We start from the raw sequence: 24,710 nt of genomic DNA, 5'->3' as shown, positions 1-24,710 counted from the left end.
GAGCCTGTCCTGTATATATGGTGATCTCTGTATATAGGGTGAGCCTGTCCTGTATATAGGGTGAGCCTGTCCTGTATATACAGTCAGGTCCATAAATATTGGGACATGGACACAACTCTAACATTTTTGGCTCTATACACCACAATGGATTTGAAATGAAACGAACAAGATGTGCTTTAACTGCAGACTGTCAGCTTTAATTTGAGGGTATTTACATCCAAATCAGGTGAACGGTGTAGGAATGACAACAGTTTGCATATGTGCCTCCCACCTGTTAAGGGACCAAAAGTAATGGGACAATTGGCTTCTCAGCTGTTCCATGGCCAGGTGTGTGTTATTCCCTCATTATCCCAATTACAATGAGCAGATAAAAGGTCCAGAGTTCATTTCAAGGGTGCTATTTGCATTTGGAATCTGTTGCTGTCAACTCTCAAGATGAGATCCAAAAGAGCTGTCACTATCAGTGAAGCCATCATTAGGCTGAAAAAACAAAACAAACCCATCAGAGAGATAGCAAAAACATTAGGCGGCCAAAACAACTGTTTGGAACATTCTTAAAAAGAAGGAAGCACCGGTGAGCTCAGCAACACCAAAAGACCCGGAAGACCACGGAAAACAACTGTGGTGGATGAGCGAAGAATTCTTTCCCTGGTGAAGAAAACCCCCTTCACAACAGTTGGCCAGATCAAGAACACTCTCCAGGAGGTAGGTGTATGTGTGTCAAAGTCACCAATCAAGAGAAGACTTCACCAGAGTGAATACAGAGGGTTCACCACAAGATGGAAACCATTGGTGAGCCTCAAACACAGGGAAGGCCAGATTAGAGTTTGCCAAACGACATGTAAAAAAGCCTTCACAGTTCTGGAACAACATCCTATGGACAGATGAGACCGACATCAACTTGTACCAGAGTGATGGGAAGAGAAGAGTATGGAGAAGGAACTGCTCATGGTCCTCAGCATACCACCTCATCAGTGATCATGGTGGTGGTAGTGTCATGGCGTGGGCATGTATGGCTGCCAATGGAACTGCTTCTCTTGTATTTATTGATGATGTGACTGCTGACAGAAGCAGCCGGATGAATTGTGAAGTGTTTCGGGAAAATTATCGGCTCATATTCAGCCAAATGCTTCACAACTCATTGGACGCTTCACAGTGCAGATGGACAATGACCCAAAGCAGACTGCAAAAGACACCAAAGAAGTGGAATGTTCTGCAATGGCCAAGTCCATCACCTGACCTGAATCCGATTGAGCATTTCACTTGCTGAAGACAAAACTGAAGGGAAAATGCCCCAAGAACAAGCAGGAACTGAAGACAGTTGCAGTAGAGGCCTGGCAGAGCATCACCAGGGATGACACCCAGCGTCTGCTGATGTCTATGCGTTCCACACTTCAGGCTGTCATTGACTGCAAAGGATTTGTAACCAAGTATTAAAAAGTGACAGTTTGATTTATGATTGTTATTCTGTCCCATTACTTTTGGTCCCTTAACAAGTGGGAGGCACATATGCAAACTGTGGTAATTCCTACACCGTTCACCTGATTTGGATGTAAATACCCTCAAATTAAAGCTGACAGTCTGCAGTTAAAGCACATCTTGTTCATTTCATTTCAACTCCATTGTGGTGTATAGAGCCAAAAATGTTAGAATTGTGTCCATGTCCCAATATTTATGGACCTGACTGTATGATCTCTGTATATAGGGTGAGCCTGTCCTGTATATATGGTGATCTCTGTATACAGGGTGAGCCTGTCCTGTATATATGATGATCTCTGTATATAAGGTGAGCCTGTCCTGTATATATGATGATCTCTATATAGGGTGAGCCTGTCCTGTATATATGATGATCTCTGTATATAGGGTGAGCCTGTCCTGTATATATGATGATCTCTGTATATAGGGTGAGCCTGTCCTGTATATATGATGATCTCTGTATATAGGGTGAGCCTGTCCTGTATATATGGTGATCTCTGTATATAGGGTGAGCCTGTCCTGTATATATGATCTCTGTATATAGGGTGAGCCTGTCCTGTATATATGGTGATCTCTGTATATAGGGTGAGCCTGTCCTGTATATATGATGATCTCTGTATATAGGGTGAGCCTGTCCTGTATATATGATCTCTGTATATAGGGTGAGCCTGTCCTGTATATATGGTGATCTCTGTATATAGGGTGAGCCTTTCCTGTATATATATGGTGATCTCTGTATATAGGGTGAGCCTGTCCTGTATATATGATGATCTCTGTATATAGGGCGAGCCTGTCCTGTATATATGATGATCTCTGTATATAGGGCGAGCCTGTCCTGTATATATGATGATCTCTGTATATAGGGTGAGCCTGTCCTGTATATATGATCTCTGTATATAGGGTGAGCCTGTCCTGTATATATGGTGATCTCTGTATATAGGGTGAGCCTGTCCTGTATATATGATCTCTGTATATAGGGTGAGCCTGCCCTGTATATATGATCTCTGTATATAGGGTGAGCCTGTCCTGTATATATGATGATCTCTGTATATAGGGTGAGCCTGTCCTGTATATATGATGATCTCTATATAGGGTGAGCCTGTCCTGTATATATGATGATCTGTATATACCTGCCCTGTATTCTCTGTATATAACACCCAGCAGTTTCAGCTGTATGATGATTTCTCCTCATTGATGTCATTCTGTGACAGGTGGTGCCCCCGGGGTCGGCGGTGGGGGGGGGGCGGTGCCATGGTTGGTGGGGGGGGGAATATTGTATAGACTCGTACAGAATAATTCATGAGACTTTGAGGAACAAAGGGCAGGCAGCCGTCCTCTCACAATAACACTGTGCGCATGATTGTGACTTGGCGGGGGGGGGGGGGGGAGGAAGACGAGGTCCTCGTACCTCACATGTGGTGTGTTCGGTGTCATTGGATCTCCTGTAGCGCCCCCCGGAGATGATCCGTCCTCTTCCAGCTCTTACAGTAGAGAACTCTTCCCATGTTCTGCCATTGTGTAGGGAGCTCCTCTGCTGGGGGGAATAAAGGGGACATTGGCCAGGGCTCTCTAATCCTCCAATCACAGGCCAGCGTGGGGACCTCCGGTATTCCTGGTGCGGTACATGTGTGGGGGGTACGGACACCCGCCCGCGGTCCCGGGAAGGTCGCTCCGTCGATCGATGAGGGGGGGTAATCCTCTCCTCTGTTCTCTCTGCAGTTATAATGGAGATTGTGAGATCAATGTGGAGGTGAAGAAGCTGTGTAAGGCTGGAGTGAAGGGCGTCCAGGTGAGTCTGCCGAGGGAGGGGGGGAATGGGGCGGGGACTATCTGATGGGAAGGGAGGGGGTAATGGGGCGGGGACTATCTGATGGGAAGGGAGGGGGGTAATGGGGCGGGGACTATCTGATGGGAAGGGAGGGGGGTAATGGGGCGGGGACTATCTGATGGGAAGGGAGGGGGGTAACAGAAATGGAGAAGGGGGGTATAATGACAGCAATGGGAGTTAATGGTGAGAATGGAGTAGGTGAGGGGGGGTAATAGGGGAATTGTAGATTGTAGGGGAGTAATGCATAATGATGGGAATGGGGGGGGGGGGGGGGGGTGGAGGGGGAAATAGAGAAGGGAGGGGGGTAATTACAGCAATTAAGGGGGGGGGGGTAATTATGAGAATTGAAAAGGGGAAAAATGGTGGGAATAAAGGGGGGGAGGGTGGATAATGACAGCAGTGGGGGGTAACGGTGAGAATGGGGGGAATGGAGGGGAGTAATGGTAGGAATGGATAAGGGATGGGGAGATAATGGAAATGATGATGGGGGGGGGGGGGTTGGGGGGAGGTAATGATGGGAATGGACAAGGGGAGGGGGGAATGGAGAGGGGGGGTGGTAATAATGACCATGGAGAGGTGGGGCGTGTCCCTTTCTGGGGTGAGGAAATAGTGGGAATGGAGAAAGGGGGGGTAATGGTGGGAATGAAAAAGGGGGGCAAATAATGGTGGGAGTGGAGAAAGGGGGGCACGTCCCCTGTCTGGGGGGGTAATGATGGGAATGAAGGAAAGGGGGTAGGGGGGGTAATGGTGGTAATGAAGAAGAGGAGGGGCAAATGGAGAAGGTGGGGTAATGATGACCATGGAGAAGGGGGGTGTGTCTTCTGAGGGGGTAATGGTGGGAATGGGGAAGGGGGTGTCTTCGCTGTGTCTGGGGGTGGTAATAAAGTTCTCCTTGTCTCTGCAGATACACGGGACGCTGCGGGTGATTCTGGCCCCTCTGATGTCCGATGTGCCGTTTATCGGAGCCGTCACCTTCTTCTTCATCCAGAAGCCGGTAAGACGAGTGACACCTTCAGACATCAATGAGCTATAAATAAAGGAATGCGAAGCGGAGCGACCAATCAGAAGACGCTCACAGAAACGCTCCTGTGTGGTGCAGGAGACGCTCGCAGAAACGCTCCTGTATGGTGCGGGAGACGCTCACAGAACGCTCCTGTGTGGTGCGGGAGACGCTCGCAGAAACGCTCCTGTGTGGTGCGAGAGACGCTCACAGAAACGCTCCTGCGTGGTGCGGGAGACGCTCACAGAAACGCTCCTGCGTGGTGCGGGAGACGCTCACAGAAACGCTCCTGTGTGGTGCGGGAGACGCTCACAGAAACGCTCCTGTGTGGTGCGGGAGACGCTCACAGAAACGCTCCTGTGTGGTGCGGGAGACGCTCACAGAAACGCTCCTGTGTGGTGCGGGAGACGCTCACAGCAACGCTCCTGTGTGGTGCGGGAGACGCTCACAGCAACGCTCCTGCGTGGTGCGGGAGACGCTCACAGCAACGCTCCTGCGTGGTGCGGGAGACGCTCACAGCAACGCTCCTGCGTGGTGCGGGAGACGCTCACAGAAACGCTCCTGCTTGGTGCGGGAGACGCTCACAGAAACGCTCCTGCGTGGTGCGGGAGACGCTCACAGCAACGCTCCTGTGCGGTGCGGGAGACGCTCGCAGAAACGCTCCTGCGCGGTGCGGGAGACGCTCGCAGAAACGCTCCTGCGCGGTGCGGGAGAGACGCTCACAGCAACGCTCCTGCGCGGTGCGGGAGACGCTCACAGCAACGCTCCTGCGTGGTGCGGGAGACGCTCACAGAAACGCTCCTGCGTGGTGCGGGAGACGCTCACAGAAACAAGTGTTTCCTGCACTGTGACTGGTGGGCGTGGCCCTACAGGAACACATTATAATCTGGATGAGACTGAGATACAAAATGTCTTTCCTGTAATCCTGAATAATAATAGAAGTGATGATCCGTTTGCTGTTGTTTCCTCTGATGATCTTCTTTGTGTCTTTTCAGTTTCTGGATATTAATTGGACGGGATTAACGAATTTGCTGGAGATCCCCGGAGTCAAGTAATCGCCTTCTGATCATTTCTATGAAATGTCTATCATTTGTCTTATGATGTATGTAGAGGTCAATATGGGGTGTCGGGGGGAGGGGACGTGCGGCGTCGGGGGGAGGGGAGGTGCACCGTCGGGGGAGGGGACTTGCAGCATCGGAGGAGGAGATGTGTGGCATCGGGGGAGGTGCACTGTCGGGGGAGGGGACGTGCGGCGTTGGGGGAGGGGGATATGAGGAGCTCCAGGATGGAGATGGACAGACATCATGTCATCCATCCACAATGAACGGACGCCATAAACCACACCAACCCGAATATCCGGTTGCTGGGGATTGTTCCACTTCCAATAGAGATTTGTTACAATAGGTGGAGGAAGAGGCGCTCCTGAATTCTGCCATCTGATACATTGTTACACAGCGACGCGTCACAACCCCGACACGGGATCACCAACTCTGATACATTGTTACACAGCGACACGTCACAACCCCCGACACGGGATCACCAACTCTGATCCATTGTTACACAGCGACACGTCACAACCCCCGACACGGGATCACCAACTCTGATCCATTGTTACACAGCGACACGTCACAACCCCCGACACGGGATCACCAACTCTGATCCATTGTTACACAGCGACACGTCACAACCCCCGACACGGGATCACCAACTCTGATACATTGTTACACAGCGACACGTCACAACCCCCGACACGGGATCACCAACTCTGATACATTGTTACACAGCGACACGTCACAACCCCCGACACGGGATCACCAACTCTGATCCATTGTTACACAGCGATGCGTCACAACCCCCGACACGGGATCACCAACTCTGATCCATTGTTACACAGCGATGCGTCACAACCCCCGACACGGGATCACCAACTCTGATCCATTGTTACTGCATGTCAGCGTTCCATTACTGAACCATAGAGGACGGGCATCCCAACCCCCGACCGGAGGGATCACCTCTGATGCTGAAAGTTGGAGCCTCCGTTACATACCAAGTGATCGGTGTACAGAATCCCTCAGAGACATCACAAAGACTTCCAGAACATATATATTGTACATTCCCAGCAGTCCCCGCCCCCGAGGAGCGTACAATCGAAGGTCCCTGACTCACATTCATACATACACATATCAGGGCCATTTTAGACAGGATCCAATTATTCTCCCAGCATGTCTTTGGAGTGTGGGAGGAAACCGGAGTACCTGGAGGAAACCCACGCAGGCACAGAACATGCAAACTCCAGGCAGGTGGTGCCATGATTGGGAACCAACAACCTTAGTACTGCCAGGCTGAAGTACGAACCATTTAGCTGCTGTGCTGCCCCCTACTGGCGGGATCTCCCCTGATACTGAACATTGATACATTGTTACAGAAAAACCACAAGAAGAATGTACAGAATATTCCTGAAAGCACAGCTCCAGGCGCAACGTTCATGTTCCCATGTAGTGGGGCCGTGCCGGAACCTCCTGGGGGTTCACTGCTGGTTTTATCCATGGTTGCTAGGAAAAGCTATACTTACCCGATCCTCCAGAAAACTGCGCTCCCCCATGTCTAGCAGTGGACTGTTCCTGCCGTCCTCACAGCCAGAGCCAGCCTATGGGCGAGATGACGTCCGGAACAGTCCATTCACCAGACCACAGGGGTGGGGGGGAGAATTGCTGGAGTGGTGGGGACCAGTCTTGAGCTCAGAGGATCAGCAGGTTAGGGAAGAAGATCCCCGCCCTGCCCCCCCCCCCCAAGACAAAAACGAGCTATTAATCCATGCAGTGCAGGCACAGCGCCCCCCGCAGTTCTGCTTGAACTACAGACACCTAATACAACCCCTGACCAGAGAGAGCCAGCAAGTCAACCATCGGGTCAGAGTGTGTCACCAAGACAGGAAATGAAGGGAAATCTCTCCGGCGGGGACACACCCGACCTTCTCTTCCACTCTGTTCAATAATAAGTGTCTGTCTGGAATTACAAAGCCGTCGGATATCTGGGTGAGAGATCGGGACTTGAAACTCGACAGACCGGTTCCAGAGGACGACCGGCAAGGCGGCACCCGCCCTGTGTGAAACTGGCAGAGCGTGCCAACGTCAGCACCCTGATATACCGCCGGCTGCCATGGAAACCTGAGCTGTCTGCGGGTATATAGATATATATATATATCCATCGGTCCCCCATATAGAGATGGATGATCCCAGGCACCGCGCTGACAGGAGGTTCTCCGACAATGGTGTGTAAAGGGTTAATTGCGACATTTACTGCCCGACAGACGGAAAGCCCGTAAACCGGCGGCGGCGGCGATGGGCGAGGCTCTGTATTTCGGACAACGCCAAGCGAATCGTAAAGTCTCCCCGAGGCCGAAACTCAGAACTTTTCCTCTTCCCGGAACGTTCTACAGAACGCGCCTCAATTCACAGAGCGACCCCCCCCCCTCCCCCCCCCCCCCCCAAGGGGGTCCTTGTTATCGGAAAAGTGACAGTTGTTTTCAGCTGGGTCCAATGAGATTTGAGAAGATAGTCACATGACTGAAAGTGAAGATCCTTATCATTGTATTTAAAATGTATCCGACCCAGGAAGAGCTTCGCCACGCATTGCAGATCGCCAGGCCTTACATGTGGTGTCTGCATTCGTTTTTCTTTTTCAGGATAGGAAAATTTTCAGCAAGGGAAAAAAATACCTGTTGATCCTGCCAGAAATTCAGTGGTGTCACTGACTTGAATGTTTCCTGCGCACAAGTATATTACCCCTCCCCCCTGTGTGATATGGGCTGGAGGAGGTGCTCTGTAGTCCTGGAATGGTGAAATGTTCTGTGAGGTCTGCAGATTGCTATGATGGATGCTCGATGCCCAATACATGGCTTCCCAGTGCTCTGTGCGGCATGCTGCATCCTGGGCTGGGCCGGCTACATCCTGGGCCCCAGTGCAGGGAGACGGCGTGCCGGATACCGGGACACTCTCTGCTCTATTGTGAGGCCGTGTCTGTGAGGTGGAGGGAATTGTAGTCCCAGCCGGAGATCAACACGAAGTGGGAATCCATAACCCAGCAAATGGCCACCAACGCAGGGAAGGGGTTAACAGCACGGCCACCAACCACCAACGCAGGGAAGGGGTTAACAGTATGACTACCAACCATCAACGCAGGGAAGGGGTTAGTAGCAGTGCCAGTGACCACCAATGTAGGAGTTATTACTGCAGTCATTGACACCAGTTCTGGGGCTTATGTTTTGGTCACATGCACCAGTGCTGGGGGTTATTCTTGCACCCATTGACACCAATGCTGGGGGTTATTCTTGCATCCATGGACACCAATGCTGGGGGTTATTCTTGCATCCGTTGACACCAATGCTGGGGGTTATTCTTGCATCCATGGACACCAATGCTGGGGGTTATTCTTGCATCCGTTGACACCAATGCTGGGGGTTATTCTTGCATCCATGGACACCAATGCTGGGGGTTATTCTTGCATCCATGGACACCAATGCTGGGGGTTATTCTTGCATCCGGTGACACCAATGCTGGAGGTTATTCTTGCATCCGGTGACACCAATGCTGGGGGTTATTCTTGCATCCGGTGACACCAATGCTGGGGGTTATTCTTGCATCCGGTGACACCAATGCTAGGGGTTATTCTTGCATCCATGGACACCAATGCTGGGGGTTATTCTTGCATCCATGGACACCAATGCTGGGGGTTATTCTTGCATCCATGGACACCAATGCTGGGGGTTATTCTTGCATGCATGGACACCAATGCTGGGGGTTATTCTTGCATCCGGTGACACCAATGCTGGTGGTTATTATTGTGTTCAGTGACACCAATGCCATTGAAATGAATACCTATATTGAAGAGAGTTTGTGTCTGTTGCAGTGACATGTCGGACGGTATGATCGTGGATCTCATTGCCTCATACTTGGTGCTGCCCAACAGATTCACGATTCCTTTGAGCAGTCAGGTGAACGCAGCCGAACTGAGGTTCCCCGTACCACACGTGAGTCTCCATAATGGGGGAGATGCTCATAGAATACTGAATACGGGGGTGATCTATAGAGGGGATGAAGGGGACTGTATATATCTGTATCCGGGGGTGATATATTGGGGGGGGGGTAGGTGACTGTACATACCTGTATCTGGGGGTGATATATAGGTGGGGGGTGTAGGTGACTATATATCTGTATCCGGGGGTGATATATGGGGGGAGGTAGGTGACTGTACATATCTGTATCTGGGAGTGATATATATGGGGGGGGGTAGGTAACTGTACATATCTGTACCTGGGAGTGATATATATGGGGGGGGGGGGGGTAGGTAACTGTACATATCTGTATCTGGGGTGATATATGGGGGGGGGGGGGTGTAGGTGACTGTACATATCTGTATCTGGGGGTGATATATGGAGAGGGGGGGAGGTAGGTGACTGTACATATCTGTATCTGGGGGTGATATATGGAGAGGGGGGGAGGTAGGTGACTGTACATATCTGTATCCGGGGGTGATATATGGAGAGGGGGGAGGTAGGTGACTGTACATATCTGTATCCGGGGGTGATATATGGGGAGGTAGGTGACTGTACATATCTGTATCCGGGGGTGATATATGGGGGGGGGAGAGGTAGGTGACTGTACATATCTGTATCCGGGGGTGATATATGGGGGGGGGAGAGGTAGGTGACTGTACATATCTGTATCCGGGGGTGATATATGGGGGGGGAGAGGTAGGTGACTGTACATATCTGTATCCGGGGGTGATATATGGGGGGGGAGAGGTAGGTGACTGTACATATCTGTATCCGGGGGTGATATATGGGGAGCTGTAGGTGACTGTATATATCTGTATCTGGGGGTGATATATGGGGGGGGGGTGTAGGTGACTGTATATATCTGTATCTGGGGGTGATATATGGGGGGGGAGAGGTAGGTGACTGTACATATCTGTATCCGGGGGTGATATATGGGGGGGGAGAGGTAGGTGACTGTACATATTTGTATCTGGGGGTGATATATGGGGGGGGAGAGGTAGGTGACTGTACATATTTGTATCTGGGGGTGATATATGGGGGGGGGAGAGGTAGGTGACTGTATATATCTGTATCTGGGGGTGATATATGGGAGGTAGGTGACTGTACATATCTGTATCTGGGGGTGATATATGGGGGGGGGGGGGTAGGTTACTGTACATATCTGTATCTTGGGGTGATATATGGGGAGGTAGGTGACTGTACATATCTGTATCTGGGGGTGATATATGGGGGGGGGGTAGGTTACTGTACATATCTGTATCCGGGGGTGATATATGGGGGGGGGGATATATGGGGGGAACCAGTTACTGTCCATTGTGGTATATGGAATATATTGTCCTCTGTGTAATGTAGAACATGTTCCCTCTTCAGGGCGTGCTCAGAGCTTACCTCTACGAAGCCGAGAACTTGATCCCCAAGGACACCTACCTGAAGGGCCTCATAAAGGGGAAGTCCGATCCGTACGCCGTCCTTCGGGTGGGAAATCAGACGTTCAAGAGCAAAACCATAAGAGAGAACCTGAATCCTCTCTGGAACGAGATGTATGAGGTAGGATGAAGGATCATTACCTGCCGACAGCAATTCACTGTGAGGACAATTGGGAGACACCCTGGGGACCTATAGACGTGAGAACAAGGGACTGAAAAGGCAGGAAGAGGGGCATGAGTGGGGACAAGGGACTGAAGGGGCAGGAAGAGGGGCATGAGTGGGGACAAGGGACTGAAGGGGCAGGAAGAGGGGCATGAGTGGGGACAAGGGACTGAAAAGGCAGGAAGAGGGGCATGAGTGGGGACAAGGAACTGAAGGGCAGGAAGAGGGGCATGAGTGGGGACAAGGGACTGGATGGGCAGGAAGAGGGGCATGAGTGGGGACAAGGGACTGAAGGGGCAGGAAGAGGGGCATGAGCGGGGACAAGGGACTGAAGGGGCAGGAAGAGGGGCATGAGTGGGGACAAGGGACTGAAGGGGCAGGAAGAGGGGCATGAGTGGGGACAAGGGACTGAAGGGGCAGGAAGAGGGGCATGAGTGGGGACAAGGGACTGGATGGGCAGGAAGAGGGGCATGAGTGGGGACAAGGGACTGAAGGGGCAGGAAGAGGGGCATGAGCGGGGACAAGGGACTGAAGGGGCAGGAAGAGGGGCATGAGTGGGGACAAGGGACTGAAGGAGCAGAAAGAGGGCCATGAGTGGGGAAGAGGGACATGAGTGGGGACAAGGGACTGGATGGGCAGGAAGAGGGGCATGAGTGGGGATAAGGGACTGGATGGGCAGGAAGAGGGACATGAGTGGGGACAAGGGAATGAAGGGGCAGGAAGAGGGGCATGAGTGGGGACAAGGGACTGGATGGGCAGGAAGAGGGGCATGAGTGGGGATAAGGGACTGGAGGGGCAGGAAAGGGGACAAGGAACTGGAAGGGTAGGAAGAAGGACATGAATGAGGACAAGGGACTGAGAGGGGCAGAAAGAGGGGCATGAATTGGGACAAGGGACTGGAGGGGCAGAAAGAGAGACATTGGAGGGGCAGGAGAGGGGACATGAGTGGGAACAAGGGATTGGAGACATGGGGAGAAGGAACTGAGTGGTGAAAGAAAGGACTGGAGGGGCCGAAGGGGAATTTGTGTTTTTAGGAGACCAGCGTGACTAAAGAGGATAAAATATGACCCCTAACAGGGACATTCTACACACAGACAGGAACTGGGGACCTTTTATTGCTGTAGATCGATTGTCTCCAGTTGGTGGAGTGATGGTCGGTGCCCATTGCCGTACCCGGCTCTCCCCACATTTGTTGACTGGACTGTTCTCTGTCTCGGTTGCAGTTTGTGGTACATGAAGTCCCCGGGCAGGACCTGGAGATCGATGTTTATGATGAAGACCCTGATAAGGACGACTTCCTCGGCAGGTAAAATGGCGGACGACCTTGTAGGGGGCAGACACAGCATCTTTGTGCAAATAGTGATTGCTATGAGCAGGGCCACATGTGGGGAATGGGACCCCCAGTGCTTGTATGTTCCTTCCTTGGTGTTCATGTCATTGGATGACGTGTTTGATGTAGGGATCCCCTTTATGTCAGGAATCAGATTTGTTCACTGTGAATTACCCCTTTAACGTGCTTATTGTCCTGTATTCTGTCTGCAGCCTGGTGATTGGTCTGGAGGGGGTGATGAAGGATCGGGTTGTGGACGAGGTAATTGTTTCTTTGTGCTGTCCTTTATCCTGCGTACAGAGCCGGCATTGTGCTGTCATTTATCCTGTGTACAGTGCCGGCATTGTGCTGTCATTTATCCTGTGTACAGTGCCGGCATTGTGCTGTCATTTATCCTGTGTACAGTCCCGGCATTGTGCTGTCATTTATCCTGCGTACAGAGCGGGCATTGTGCTGTCATTTATCCTGTGTACAGAGCCGGCATTGTGCTGTCATTTATCCTGCGTACAGAGCCGGCATTGTGCTGTCATTTATCCTGTGTACAGTGCCGGTATTGTGCTGTCATTTATCCTGTGTACAGTGCCGGCATTGTGCTGTCATTTATCCTGTGTACAGTCCCGGCATTGTACTGTCATTTATCGTGTGTACAGAGCGGGCATTGTGTTGTCATTTATCCTGTGTACAGTGCCGGTATTGTGCTGTCATTTATCCTGTGTACAGTCCCGGCATTGTGCTGTCATTTATCCTGTGTACAGTGCCGGCATTGTGCTGTCATTTATCCTGTGTACAGTGTCGGTATTGTGCTGTCATTTATCCTGTGTACAGTGCCGGCATTGTGCTGTCATTTATCCTGTGTACAGTGCTGTCATTTATCCTGTGTACAGAGCCGGTATTGTGCTGTCATTTATCCTGCGTACAGTCGCGGTATTGTGCTGTCATTTATCCTGTGTACAGCATTGTGCTGTCATTTATCCTGTGTACAGAGCCGGCATTGTGCTGTCATTTATCCTGTGTACAGAGCTGGCATTGTGCTGTTTATCCTGTATACTGTGCTGTCATTTATCCTGCGTACAGAGCCGGCATTGTGCTGTCATTTATCCTGTGTACAGTGCCGGCATTGTGCTGTCATTTATCCTGTGTACAGTCCCAGCATTGTGCTGTCATTTATCCTGTGTACAGTCCCAGCATTGTGCTGTCATTTATCCTGCGTACAGAGCTGGCATAGTGCTGTCATTTATCATGTGTACAGAGCCGGCATTGTGCTGTCATTTATCATGTGTACAGAGCCGGCATTGTGCTGTCATTTATCCTGCGTACAGAGCCGGCATTGTGCTGTCATTTATCCTGCGTACAGAGCTGGCATTGTGCTGTCATTTATCCTGCGTACAGAGCTGGCATTGTGCTGTCATTTATCCTGTGTACAGTGCCGGCATTGTGCTGTCATTTATCCTGCGTACAGTGCCGGCATTGTGCTGTCATTTATCCTGTGTACAGTGCCGGCATTGTGCTGTCATTTATCCTGTGTACTGTGCTGTCATTTATCCTGTGTACCGTGCTGTCATTTATCCTGCGTACCGTGCTGTCATCCAGCACTGTCACCCTGTCTGTAACTAGCGGCTCCTTTGTCTTCCAGTGGTTTCCGCTCAGCGATGTGGTCACTGGAACCGTTCACCTCAAACTGGAGTGGCATTCACTGGTGGCAAACCCAGAAAAGTTATGTGAGGTGAGTGACGGGCTCTGTGTGCGGGTCATAGGTCACACTTACATCTCCATGATTGGATGAGAGGGTCATAGGTCACACTTCCATCTCCATGATTGGATGAGAGGGTCATAAGTCACACATCTCTGTGGAATCATCAGCATTGTGGGAAGTTGCTGATATGAAAATGTCTCCTGCGGCTCTGATTGGCTAATCAGATGGTTTTTTGATGAATATAGTTGTGTGCAAAAAAATCAACATGGAAGTGTCTGTATGTAGAGAGAATGTTACAACAAAAGAAACAATGTAACACCATCAGTCCCGGCATCAGTAATACAATGTGTGGGGCCCTGAACTCTGTGTACAGCTGTATAGAACCTTTCCTGTGTCTCCCTCCTGCACTCTGTATGACACTCCTGTGTGCCGCCATACATGACCTCTGACCTCTCCCTCCTGCACTCCTGTGTGGTGCCATACATGATCTCTGACCTCTCCCTCCTGCACTCTGTATGACACTCCTGTGTGCCGTCATACATGACCTCTGACCTCTCCCTCCTGCACTCTGTATGACACTCCTGTGTGCCGTCATACATGACCTCCGACCTCTCCCTCCTGCACTCTGTATGACACTCCTGTGTGCCATCATACATGACCTCTGACCTCTCTCTCCTGCACTCTGTATGACACTCCTGTGTGCCGCCATACATGACCTCTGACCTCTCTCTCCTGCACTCTGTATGACACTCCTGTGTGCCGCCATACATGACCTCTGACCTCTCCCTCCTGCACTCCTCTGTGCCGCCATACATGACCTCTGACCTCTCCCTCCTGCGCTCTGTGTATGACACTCCTGTGTGCTGCCATATATGACCTCTCCCTCCTGCACTCTGTATGACACTCCTGTGTGCCGTCATACATGACCTCTCCCTCCTGCACTCTGTATGATACTCGTGTGTGCTGCCATACATGACCTCTGACCTCTCTCTCCTGCACTCTGTATGACACTCCTGTGTGCCGCCATACATGACCTCTGACCTCTCTCTCCTGCACTCTGTATGACACTCCTGTGTGCCGCCATACATGACCTCTGACCTCTCCCTCCTGCACTCCTCTGTGCCGCCATACATGACCTCTGACCTCTCCCTCCTGCGCTCTGTGTATGACACTCCTGTGTGCTGCCATATATGACCTCTCCCTCCTGCACTCTGTATGACACTCCTGTGTGCCGTCATACATGACCTCTCCCTCCTGCACTCTGTATGATACTCGTGTGTGCTGCCATACATGACCTCTGACCTCTCGTGTGTCCCGGTTTAGGTTGGGAGCGGTATGACCACCGGTATGGTGATTGTGTATCTGGACAGCGCCAGCGGTCTGCCTGTAAGTACATCAATTATTTCATCTTCATGTGTAGAGTGCCCCCATATAGTGTAGCGCTGTACATGATCTGACAGACGGCCCCCTGCGGGGTCTCCTGCACGCGCTTCCTGTATGGTGGGACCAGCGGGGGGCGGGCCTGTCATTGGCACCTCCCATTTGGGCATTTTAGGTGACGCTTTTGATTTAAAAAAAAAAAACGAACAATAAAAGTTGGATGCAGATGGGTGCAGCTTGTCATTTCCTGTGTTTACTGCCACTGAACAGGTGATAGTTAAGTCCCGGAAGTCTCCTTTCTCTGAAGTCCTTCGGGGAAAGTCCCGGCACACGGTAAATGAGAAACGGCAGTTTGTGTCAGTCTGGACCCCGCGGGGAGATCCTAACAATCTTCCGTAGAAATGTCTCCCCAATTAATTCTCCTGGTAATTCTCCCCCGTTCCCACGCCTGTCCGTGTTGTATCGTCACCCACCCCTCCCCCGTTCATGTCTGTCGCCCACAGAGCTTACAATTCACAGTGGAGTCGTTTCATGTCTCCGTATCCATGATTGTCCTGATAGTAGTCGTGTTTTATGTCTCCGTATCCATGATTGTCCCGATAGTAGTCGTGTTTTATGTCTCCGTATCCATGATTGTCCCGATAGTAGTCGTGTTTTATGTCTCCGTATCCATGATTGTCCCGATAGTAGTCGTGTTTTATGTCTCCGTATCCATGATTGTCCCGATAGTAGTCGTGTTTTATGTCTCCGTATCCATGATTGTCCCGATAGTAGTCGTGTTTTATGTCTCCGTATCCATGATTGTCCCGATAGTAGTTGTGTTTTATGTCTCCGTATCCATGATTGTCCCGATAGTAGTCGTGTTTTATGTCTCCGTATCCATGATTGTCCCGATAGTAGTTGTGTTTTATGTCTCCGTATCCATGATTGTCCCGATAGTAGTTGTGTTTTATGTCTCCGTATCCATGATTGTCCCGATAGTAGTCGTGTTTTATGTCTCTGTATCCATGATTGTCCCGATAGTAGTCGTGTTTTATGTCTCTGTATCCATGATTGTCCTGATGGTCCCTCTATCAGCCCCTCTGTGTATGGTCCCGTCATCCAATCCCTGCACTCTGATCTGTCCTCAGAATGTTCCTCCCAGAATCCTCCGGGAAGTTGTCTGTTCTGCATGTTGTCCGTTTGCATGGCCCGCTGTGTACATTTCCAATCTCTACATTTCTTGATAAAACCTCTTTTTTTAAACCATTTTTTTTTTCTTCTAGAAAAATCATTTTGAATATTCCAACAACGAATACAGCGGCATTGGGCAGAGATACACGCCGTACTCCATGGTATGTACCAGACGTAGGGCCCCCCGCATGCCGTAGTCCATGGTATGTACCAGACGTAGGGCCCCCCGCATGCCGTACTCCATGGTATGTACCAGACGTAGGGCCCCCCGCACGCCGTACTCCATGGTATGTACCAGACGTAGGGCCCCCCGCACGCCGTGCTCCATGGTATGTACCAGACGTAGGGCCCCCCGCATGCCGTGCTCCATGGTATGTACCAGACGTAGGGTCCCCCGCACGCCGTACTCCATGGTATGTACCAGACGTAGGGCCCCCCGCACGCCGTGCTCCATGGTATGTACCAGACGTAGGGCCCCCCGCATGCCGTGCTCCATGGTATGTACCAGACGTAGGGTCCCCCGCACGCCGTACTCCATGGTATGTACCAGACGTAGGGTACCCACACGCCGTACTCCATGGTATGTACCAGACGTAGGGTCCCCACACGCCGTACTCCATGGTATGTACCAGACGTAGGGCCCCCCGCATGCCGTACTCCATGGTATGTACCAGACGTAGGGTCCCCCACACGCCGTACTCCATGGTATGTACCAGACGTAGGGCCCCCCGCATGCTGTACTCCATGGTATGTACCAGACGTAGGGCCCCCCGCACGCCGTACTCCATGGTATGTACCAGACGTAGGGCCCCCCGCACGCCGTACTCCATGGTATGTACCAGACGTAGGGCCCCCCGCACGCCGTACTCCATGGTATGTACCAGACGTAGGGCCCCCCGCACGCCGTACTCCATGGTATGTACCAGACGTAGGGCCCCCCGCACGCCGTACTCCATGGTATGTACCAGACGTAGGGCCCCCCGCACGCCGTACTCCATGGTATGTACCAGACGTAGGGCCCCCCGCATGCCGTACTCCATGGTATGTACCAGACGTAGGGCCCCCCGCATGCTGTACTCCATGGTATGTACCAGACGTAGGGCCCCCCGCATGCCGTACTCCATGGTATGTACCAGACGTAGGGCCCCCAGTGTAAGAGTACTTATCCACTGATTCCCAATGTAAGAGAGTACTTATCCACTGATCCCCAATGTAAGAGAGTACTTATCCACTGATCCCCAATGTAAGAGAGTACTTATCCACTGATCCCCAATGTAAGAGAGTACTTATCCACTGATCCCCAATGTAAGAGAGTACTTATCCACTGATCCCCAATGTAAGAGAGTACTTATCCACTGATCCCCAATGTAAGAGAGTACTTATCCACTGATCCCCAATGTAAGAGAGTACTTATCCACTGATCCCCAATGTAAGAGAGTACTTATCCACTGATCCCCAATGTAAGAGGGTGCTTATCCACCGATCCGCAATGCAAAACGGTACCTATTTACTGATACCCAATGTTAGAAGGCACTTTATCCACTGATGCCCAATGTAAGAGGGTGCCTATCCTCAGATCCTCAATGTAATAGAGCACCTATCCACTGATCCCCAATGTAGGAGGGCCCTTATCTACTGAAGCCCAATGTAAGAGTATCTTATCCACTGATCCCCAATGTATAAGGCACTTATTCACTGATCCCCAATGTAAGAGGGCACTTATCTAGTAAAGCCCAATGTAAGCGCACACCTATCCACTGATCCCTAATGTAAGAAGTCACCTATCCTCAGATCCTCAGTGTAAGAGGACACCTATCCACTGATCCCCAATATAAGAAGGCATTTATCTACTGATCCCCAATATAAGAAGGCACTTATCTACTGATCCCCAATGTAAAAGCACACTGCAGTCTCCATGGTTTGTGATTCTTTTTTTTATTTCTGTTTAATTTTTATTGAAACAAATTGTTGTAATATTCTATAACCCCTCCCCCCCCCAACTGACCAATGACTGCTCTGTTCTCTCCAGCCTGAAAAGGAGCCGTCTTCGTATGTCACCATGACCATCGGGAAGAAGACTGTGAAGAGTAAGGTGAGGATGGAATATTCTCTATTGGAAATGAATGCCGATCCCAATGTGTCTCTTTAAGTGAAGCCAAGGAAACGGACCCGGTACCACATGACACCAAAATGCTGCGTATCCAGCCTCCGCCCGGCAGGAGGAAACTAATCCTAGAAAGTATGATGTCAGTAGAGTAGTTGATGCTTAGAATAGACTTCCAGTAGAGGTGGGGAATTGGTCAACAGTAAGTGGATTCAGACGTGTCTGGGACACACCTAGATCTACACTCAGACAAAGATTGAAAAAACCCACAAAAAACATATATACAAAAAAAGTACAAATTGGGACAGACTCGATGGACCACTTGGTCTTTTTTTTCCATCACTCTTCTATATTTCTATGTATATTTCAAAAACAAGATTGACGCAATTCGTAGGGACATCGCCACTGCCCAGACCTCCACCCCACCTAGCATTCCTCACACTAAAACCCCCTCAACACTCCTCTCCTTCAACCTCGCTACTACCGAAGAGGTCACTAAGGTCTTCTCAGAAGCCTGCCTCACCACCTGCCCCCTGGACCCTGTCCCCTAACAACTCCTCCGGTCACCCTCCTCCTCCATCCTACGCTCCCTCACTCACATCTTTAATTTTTCCCTCTCTACTGGTGTATTCCCCTCCCCCCTAAAGCACATCACTCCCATACTTAAAAAACCCTCCCTGGTTCCCACCGACCTGAACAACCTCAGACCCATCTCCCTGCTGCCATTTACCTGTAAACTCCTTGAGCGCCTCGTCTACAATTGCCTGAGTTCCCACCTCACCGACAACAACCTCCTCGATCCCCTACAGTCCGGCTTCCGTCCCCTACACTCCACCGAAACCGCCCTACACTCCACCGAAACCGCCCTACACTCCACCGAAACCGCCCTACACTCCACCGAAACCGCCTTACTCAAACTCTCCAACGACCTGCTAACCGCCAAAGCTAATGGCCACTATTCAGTGCTCCTACTCCTTGACCTCTCTGCGGCCTTCGACACAGTCGACCACCCCCTCCTCCTCAAAAAACTCCACTCTCTTGGCCTCAGAGACTCCGCTCTCTCCTGGTTCTCCTCCTACCTGTCACAACGCTCCTTCAGTGTTACCTATAATGCCACCACCTCCCCCTCTCTCCCCCTCTCTGTTGGGGTCCCTCAAGGTTCTGTCCTCGAACCCCTTCTCTTCTCCATCTACACCTCCTCCCTTGGCCAACTCATACACTCTCACGGCTTCAACTACCACCTCTACGCCGACAACACGCAAATCTACCTCTCCACCCCTCACCCCCTCGGTCTCCGCCCGCATCACTCACCTACTAAGCGACATATCAGACTGGATGTCACTCCACTTCCTCAAACTAAATCTTTCCAAAATGAGCTCCTAGTATTCCCCCCGCGCCCCCCCTGACTTCTCCATCAAGACCAACATCACTATCATCAGTCCCTCCCCTCATTCCAGAGTACTTGGTGTCATCCTAGACTCCAATCTATCCTTCCAACCCCAAGTCCAATCACTGACAAACTCATGCAGACTTCACCTCCGCAACATCTCCAAGATACGGCCGTTCCTAACCTCAGAAACCACTAAGCAACTTATTCACTCCCTTGTTATATCTCGCCTTGACTATTGTAACTCCCTCCTCATTGGCCGACCTCATCCCCTCTCCAGCCTATCATGAACGCTGCTACCAGACTCATCCACCTTACTAACCGTTCCGTATCCTCCACCCCTCTCTGCCAATCCCTCCTCCAGCCTCCGCTCAGTGTCCTCCACCCCTCTCTGCCAATCCCTCCACTGGCTTCCAATTGCCCAACAGATAAAATTCAAAATACTAACACTGACGTATAAAGACGTTCATAATACTGCTCCAAATTACATGACCGACCTTGTCTCCAAATATCACCCAACACGTACCCTCTGCTCCTTACAAGACCTCCTACTCTCTAGCTCCCTTGTCTCCTCCTCCCATGCTCATCTCCAGGACTTCTCCAGGGCTTCCCCATCCTCTGGAACTCCCTACCCCAATCCATCAGACTATCGCCTACTCTGCTCACCTTTAGGCGCACCCTGAAAACCCATCTCTTCAGGGAAGCCTACCCCACCCCCTGCTAATACTGAACTCCTCCACTCTTCCAACCACTCCATCCCCCACAGCCACTTCCTCCTGTACCACTCTCCCCTCCCTCCTAGATTGTAAGCTACAAGGATCAGGGCCCTCGAACCCCTCGTGTATTGTATTGTTACTGTATTGTCTCCCACCATAATGTAAAGCGCTGAGCGAACTGTTGGCGCTATATAAATCCTGTATAATAATAATGTATACAAGATATTTACAATGACAGGAAAACAACACGAGGCTCAGAGTGCTACAGATCTGTACACACACAATAGCTATCCTTTCCTAGCAAACGATCTGTATGCCACGGGGATGTCACTTGGCTGCAGCTATAGCTGGTCCACGATTTCCATAGCAAACAGGACTCCAGCCATTTAAAGGAATTGCAGGGAGCAGAGCTTTTGGTCTTGGCGGTGTAGTTTCCCTCTTCTAGTGTTGCCCCAATACACACACGATATCCATCCTTCCTTGTGTGCTATAGGTATGCAATAAAAGTCACTTTGCAACAGAAATCGTGGACCAGCCACGACAGAAGCTAACAGGACTTAAGACATTTCAAGCAATTGCAGGGAATGGGGTTCTGATCTTGGCAGTATTGTTTCTCTCTTGCAGTGTATCTTCTAGTGTCATCCCAATACATACACATGATCTATCCTGTCCTAGAACATGGTCCGTGTGCTATTGGTACATACTAAATGTCCCTCGGCTTTTGTTATAGCTGCTGCACAATGTTTGTAGCAAACAGGACTCCAGCCATTTCAAACAATTGCAGGGAAAGAGGTTTTTAGCTTTGCTTTATTGTTTCCCTTGTGTACTGTGGCTTCTAGTGTGGTCCCCTTGTAATGTGGCTTCTAGTGTGGTCCCCTTGTAGTGTGGCTTCTAGTGTGGTCCCCTTGTAGTGTGGCTTCTAGTGTGGTCCTCTTGTAGTGTGGCTTCTAGTGTGGTCCTCTCGTAGTGTGGCTTCTAGTGCGGTCCCCTCGTAGTGTGGCTTCTAGTGTGGTCCCCTCGTAGTGTGGCTTCTAGTGTGGTCCCCTCGTAGTGTGGCTTCTAGTGCGGTCCCCTCGTAGTGTGGCTTCTAGTGCGGTCCCCTCGTAGTGTGGCTTCTAGTGCGGTCCCCTCGTAGTGTGGCTTCTAGTGTGGTCCTCTCGTAGTGTGGCTTCTAGTGTGGTCCCCTCGTAGTGTGGCTTCTAGTGTGGTCCCCTCGTAGTGTGGCTTCTAGTGTGGTCCCCTCGTAGTGTGGCTTCTAGTGTGGTCCCCTCGTAGTGTGGCTTCTAGTGTGGTCCTCTCGTAGTGTGGCTTCTAGTGCGATCCCCACGTAGTGTGGCTTCTAGTGCGGTCCCCTCGTAGTGTGGCTTCTAGTGCGGTCCCCTCGTAGTGTGGCTTCTAGTGCGGTCCCCTCGTAGTGTGGCTTCTAGTGTGATCCCCACGTAGTGTGGCTTCTAGTGTGGTCCCCACGTAGTGTGGCTTCTAGTGTGATCCCCACGTAGTGTGGCTTCTAGTGTGGTCCCCTCGTAGTGTGGCTTCTAGTGTGGCTTCTAGTGTGGTCCCCTCGTAGTGTGGCTTCTAGTGCGGTCCCCTCGTAGTGTGGCTTCTAGTGCGGTCTCCTTGGTAGAGTCCCTGTTTTCAGTTTGTACTTCAGACCTTTAATTTACAAAGTTTGTTAACCATTTCCTCATGGACACGGCCCTTTCAAATGGGGCTCCTGCATCTGTTCCTATGAGGGACCCATTTCTGTCCACAAACTCTGGATGGCAGCGTTGTACCATGAATTCCTCGGGTCAGATATGTCTGAAGGTCAAGCTTTTGTTGTCTCGTTAATGCTTGGGTCCAGTGTTTACCTAGAGCACGGGTGTCAAACTGGCGGTCCTCCAGCTGTTGCAAAACTACAAGTCCCATCATGCCCCTGCCTTTGGGAGTCATGCTTGTAACTGTTAATCTTGCAATGCCTCATGGGACTTGTAGTTTAGCAACAGCTGGAGGGCCGCCAGTTTCATACCCGTGACCTGGAGCTCTTCTAGAACAATGGAAACGGCCAAAAAAAGTGTCCTTTCCCGACTAATGGTCTACATTGGAACAATATTACTGGGAAGATACTCGGGCCGCGCCCTTCTTGGTTACGCAGTCGCTGTGCTTTATTGTTCCTCTCCTGATGGAGGTCTGTGGGGTCGGGTCTGTGGGGTCGGGTCGGGTCTGTGGGGTCGGGTCGGGTCTGTGGGGTCGGGTCGGGTCTGTGGGGTCGGGTCGGGTCTGTGGGGTGGGGTCTGTGGGGTGGGGTCTGTGGGGTGGGGTCTGTGGGGTGGGGTCTGTGGGGTCGGGTCGGGTCTGTGGGGTCGGGTCGGGTCTGTGGGGTCGGGTCTGTGGAGTCGGGTCTGTGGGGTGGGGTCTGTGGGGTGGGGTCTGTGGGGTCGGGTCTGTGGCTCCGGTCTGTGGCTCCGGTCTGACCTCTCTGATAACAAGTGGAGGGAAGACAAATAAGTACTACAATTGAAAGTTCGAGTCCAACAAATATTTATTTAAAAAAGAAAGAAAAAATCAGTAAATTTCTGAAAATTCCATCCAACACGTTTCAGGGGCCCCATGATGCTCCCTTCATCAAGCCCTAACAACATGTATGAACTACACTTATGGAATTTACATTTTTGTAAATGAAATGCATATTTGTTGGCGTGTTGCGTGTGGCGCTCGGTCGCCTCTTTGGTGGTCCGGTCCGTACACGTGAACCTGTCCAGTGCAGATACATTCCCATCCCCCGGCTCCAGTCACCCATTGGAATTATACCTGTTCCAGGGATCCTGCGTCACCCGCAGAGCTGACTGTCCGGACGTTGGATCTCTCTCGGCGGTCTTTATGGAGGGAACACTAATCTCATTCCGGTGTGGATGACCCCCGGAGGGGACAAATCTGTGTTCAGATCGGAAAACAAACCATCAAAGTGAAGCCAAAATGGAATTTTAGGAAAATATTCCAATAAAAAACCAAATACAGATCTGTCCCGCGTATAATCGCCTGCAGGATCGATCGCCCCGATTACACACATAGTGATGTTCACAATACAAACAACAATGATCCAGAGGAACCAAAGAAACCCAGCCAGGGGGCCACCATATTATCCTCACCGCGTCCCCCCCCATCCCCCTAACCAATGGCAGTCATGTGACTTTACCTTCAATGTCATTCAATCGTATTGCATCTTTCTGCAGACGTGTTCCTCCACGAAGGACCCGGTGTGGGAGCAAGCCTTCGTTTTCTTCATCCAGGACGTCCACATGCAGCATCTTCACCTGGAGGTAACCCACCAAAGGAGCTTACACTCTAATGTCCCCTCCCCCACAGTCACATGAGTCTCTGTACAGAGGAGCTTACACTCTAATGTCCCCTCCCCCACAGTCACATGAGTCTCTGTACAGAGGAGCTTACACTCTAATGTCCCCTCCCCCACAGTCACATCAGTCTCTGTACCAGAGGAGCTTACGCTCTAATGTCCCCTCCCCCGCAGTCACATCAGTCTCTGTACCAGAGGAGCTTACGCTCTAATGTCCCCTCCCCCACAGTCACATCAGTCTCTGTACCAGAGGAGCTTACACTCTAATGTCCCCTCCCCCACAGTCACATCAGTCTCTGTACCAGAGGAGCTTACGCTCTAATGCCCCCTCCCCCACAGTCACATCAGTCTCTGTACCAGAGGAGCTTACGCTCTAATGCCCCCTCCCCCACAGTCACATCAGTCTCTGTACCAGAGGAGCTTACGCTCTAATGTCCCCTCCCCCACAGTCACATTGGTCTCTGTACAGAGGAGCTTACGCTCTAATGTCCCCTCCCCCCAGTCACATCAGTCTCTGTACAGAGGAGCTTACGCTCTAATGTCCCCTCCCCCCAGTCACATCAGTCTCTGTACAGAGGAGCTTACGCTCTAATGTCCCCTCCCCCGCAGTCACATCGGTCTGTGTACCAGAGGAGCTTACGCT

General features: G+C 51.1%; 1 protein-coding gene across 1 annotated transcript in view; it reads left to right on the top strand.

Annotated features, from left to right (window-relative positions):
- ESYT3 (extended synaptotagmin 3) overlaps positions 1-24,710 on the top strand; it is a 47,313-nt gene that overhangs the window by 12,968 nt on the left and 9,635 nt on the right. The window contains exons 5-17 of the mRNA XM_089667182.1: positions 3,196-3,265; positions 4,209-4,298; positions 5,300-5,355; positions 9,213-9,333; positions 10,732-10,908; positions 12,174-12,256; positions 12,493-12,541; positions 13,914-14,003; positions 15,297-15,359; positions 15,624-15,686; positions 16,619-16,687; positions 18,556-18,618; positions 23,946-24,032. Of these exons, the coding sequence (XP_089523308.1) occupies positions 3,196-3,265; positions 4,209-4,298; positions 5,300-5,355; positions 9,213-9,333; positions 10,732-10,908; positions 12,174-12,256; positions 12,493-12,541; positions 13,914-14,003; positions 15,297-15,359; positions 15,624-15,686; positions 16,619-16,687; positions 18,556-18,618; positions 23,946-24,032 (1,081 nt within the window). The remainder of the gene's footprint in view (positions 1-3,195; positions 3,266-4,208; positions 4,299-5,299; positions 5,356-9,212; positions 9,334-10,731; positions 10,909-12,173; positions 12,257-12,492; positions 12,542-13,913; positions 14,004-15,296; positions 15,360-15,623; positions 15,687-16,618; positions 16,688-18,555; positions 18,619-23,945; positions 24,033-24,710) is intronic.

Source organism: Staurois parvus, unplaced genomic scaffold (assembly GCF_062004578.1).
Source record: "Staurois parvus isolate SC_StPar_1 unplaced genomic scaffold, SC_StPar_1.0 ptg003079l, whole genome shotgun sequence".
Classification (NCBI taxonomy): domain Eukaryota; kingdom Metazoa; phylum Chordata; class Amphibia; order Anura; family Ranidae; genus Staurois; species Staurois parvus.
This window is presented reverse-complemented; position numbering and strand designations above follow the sequence as displayed.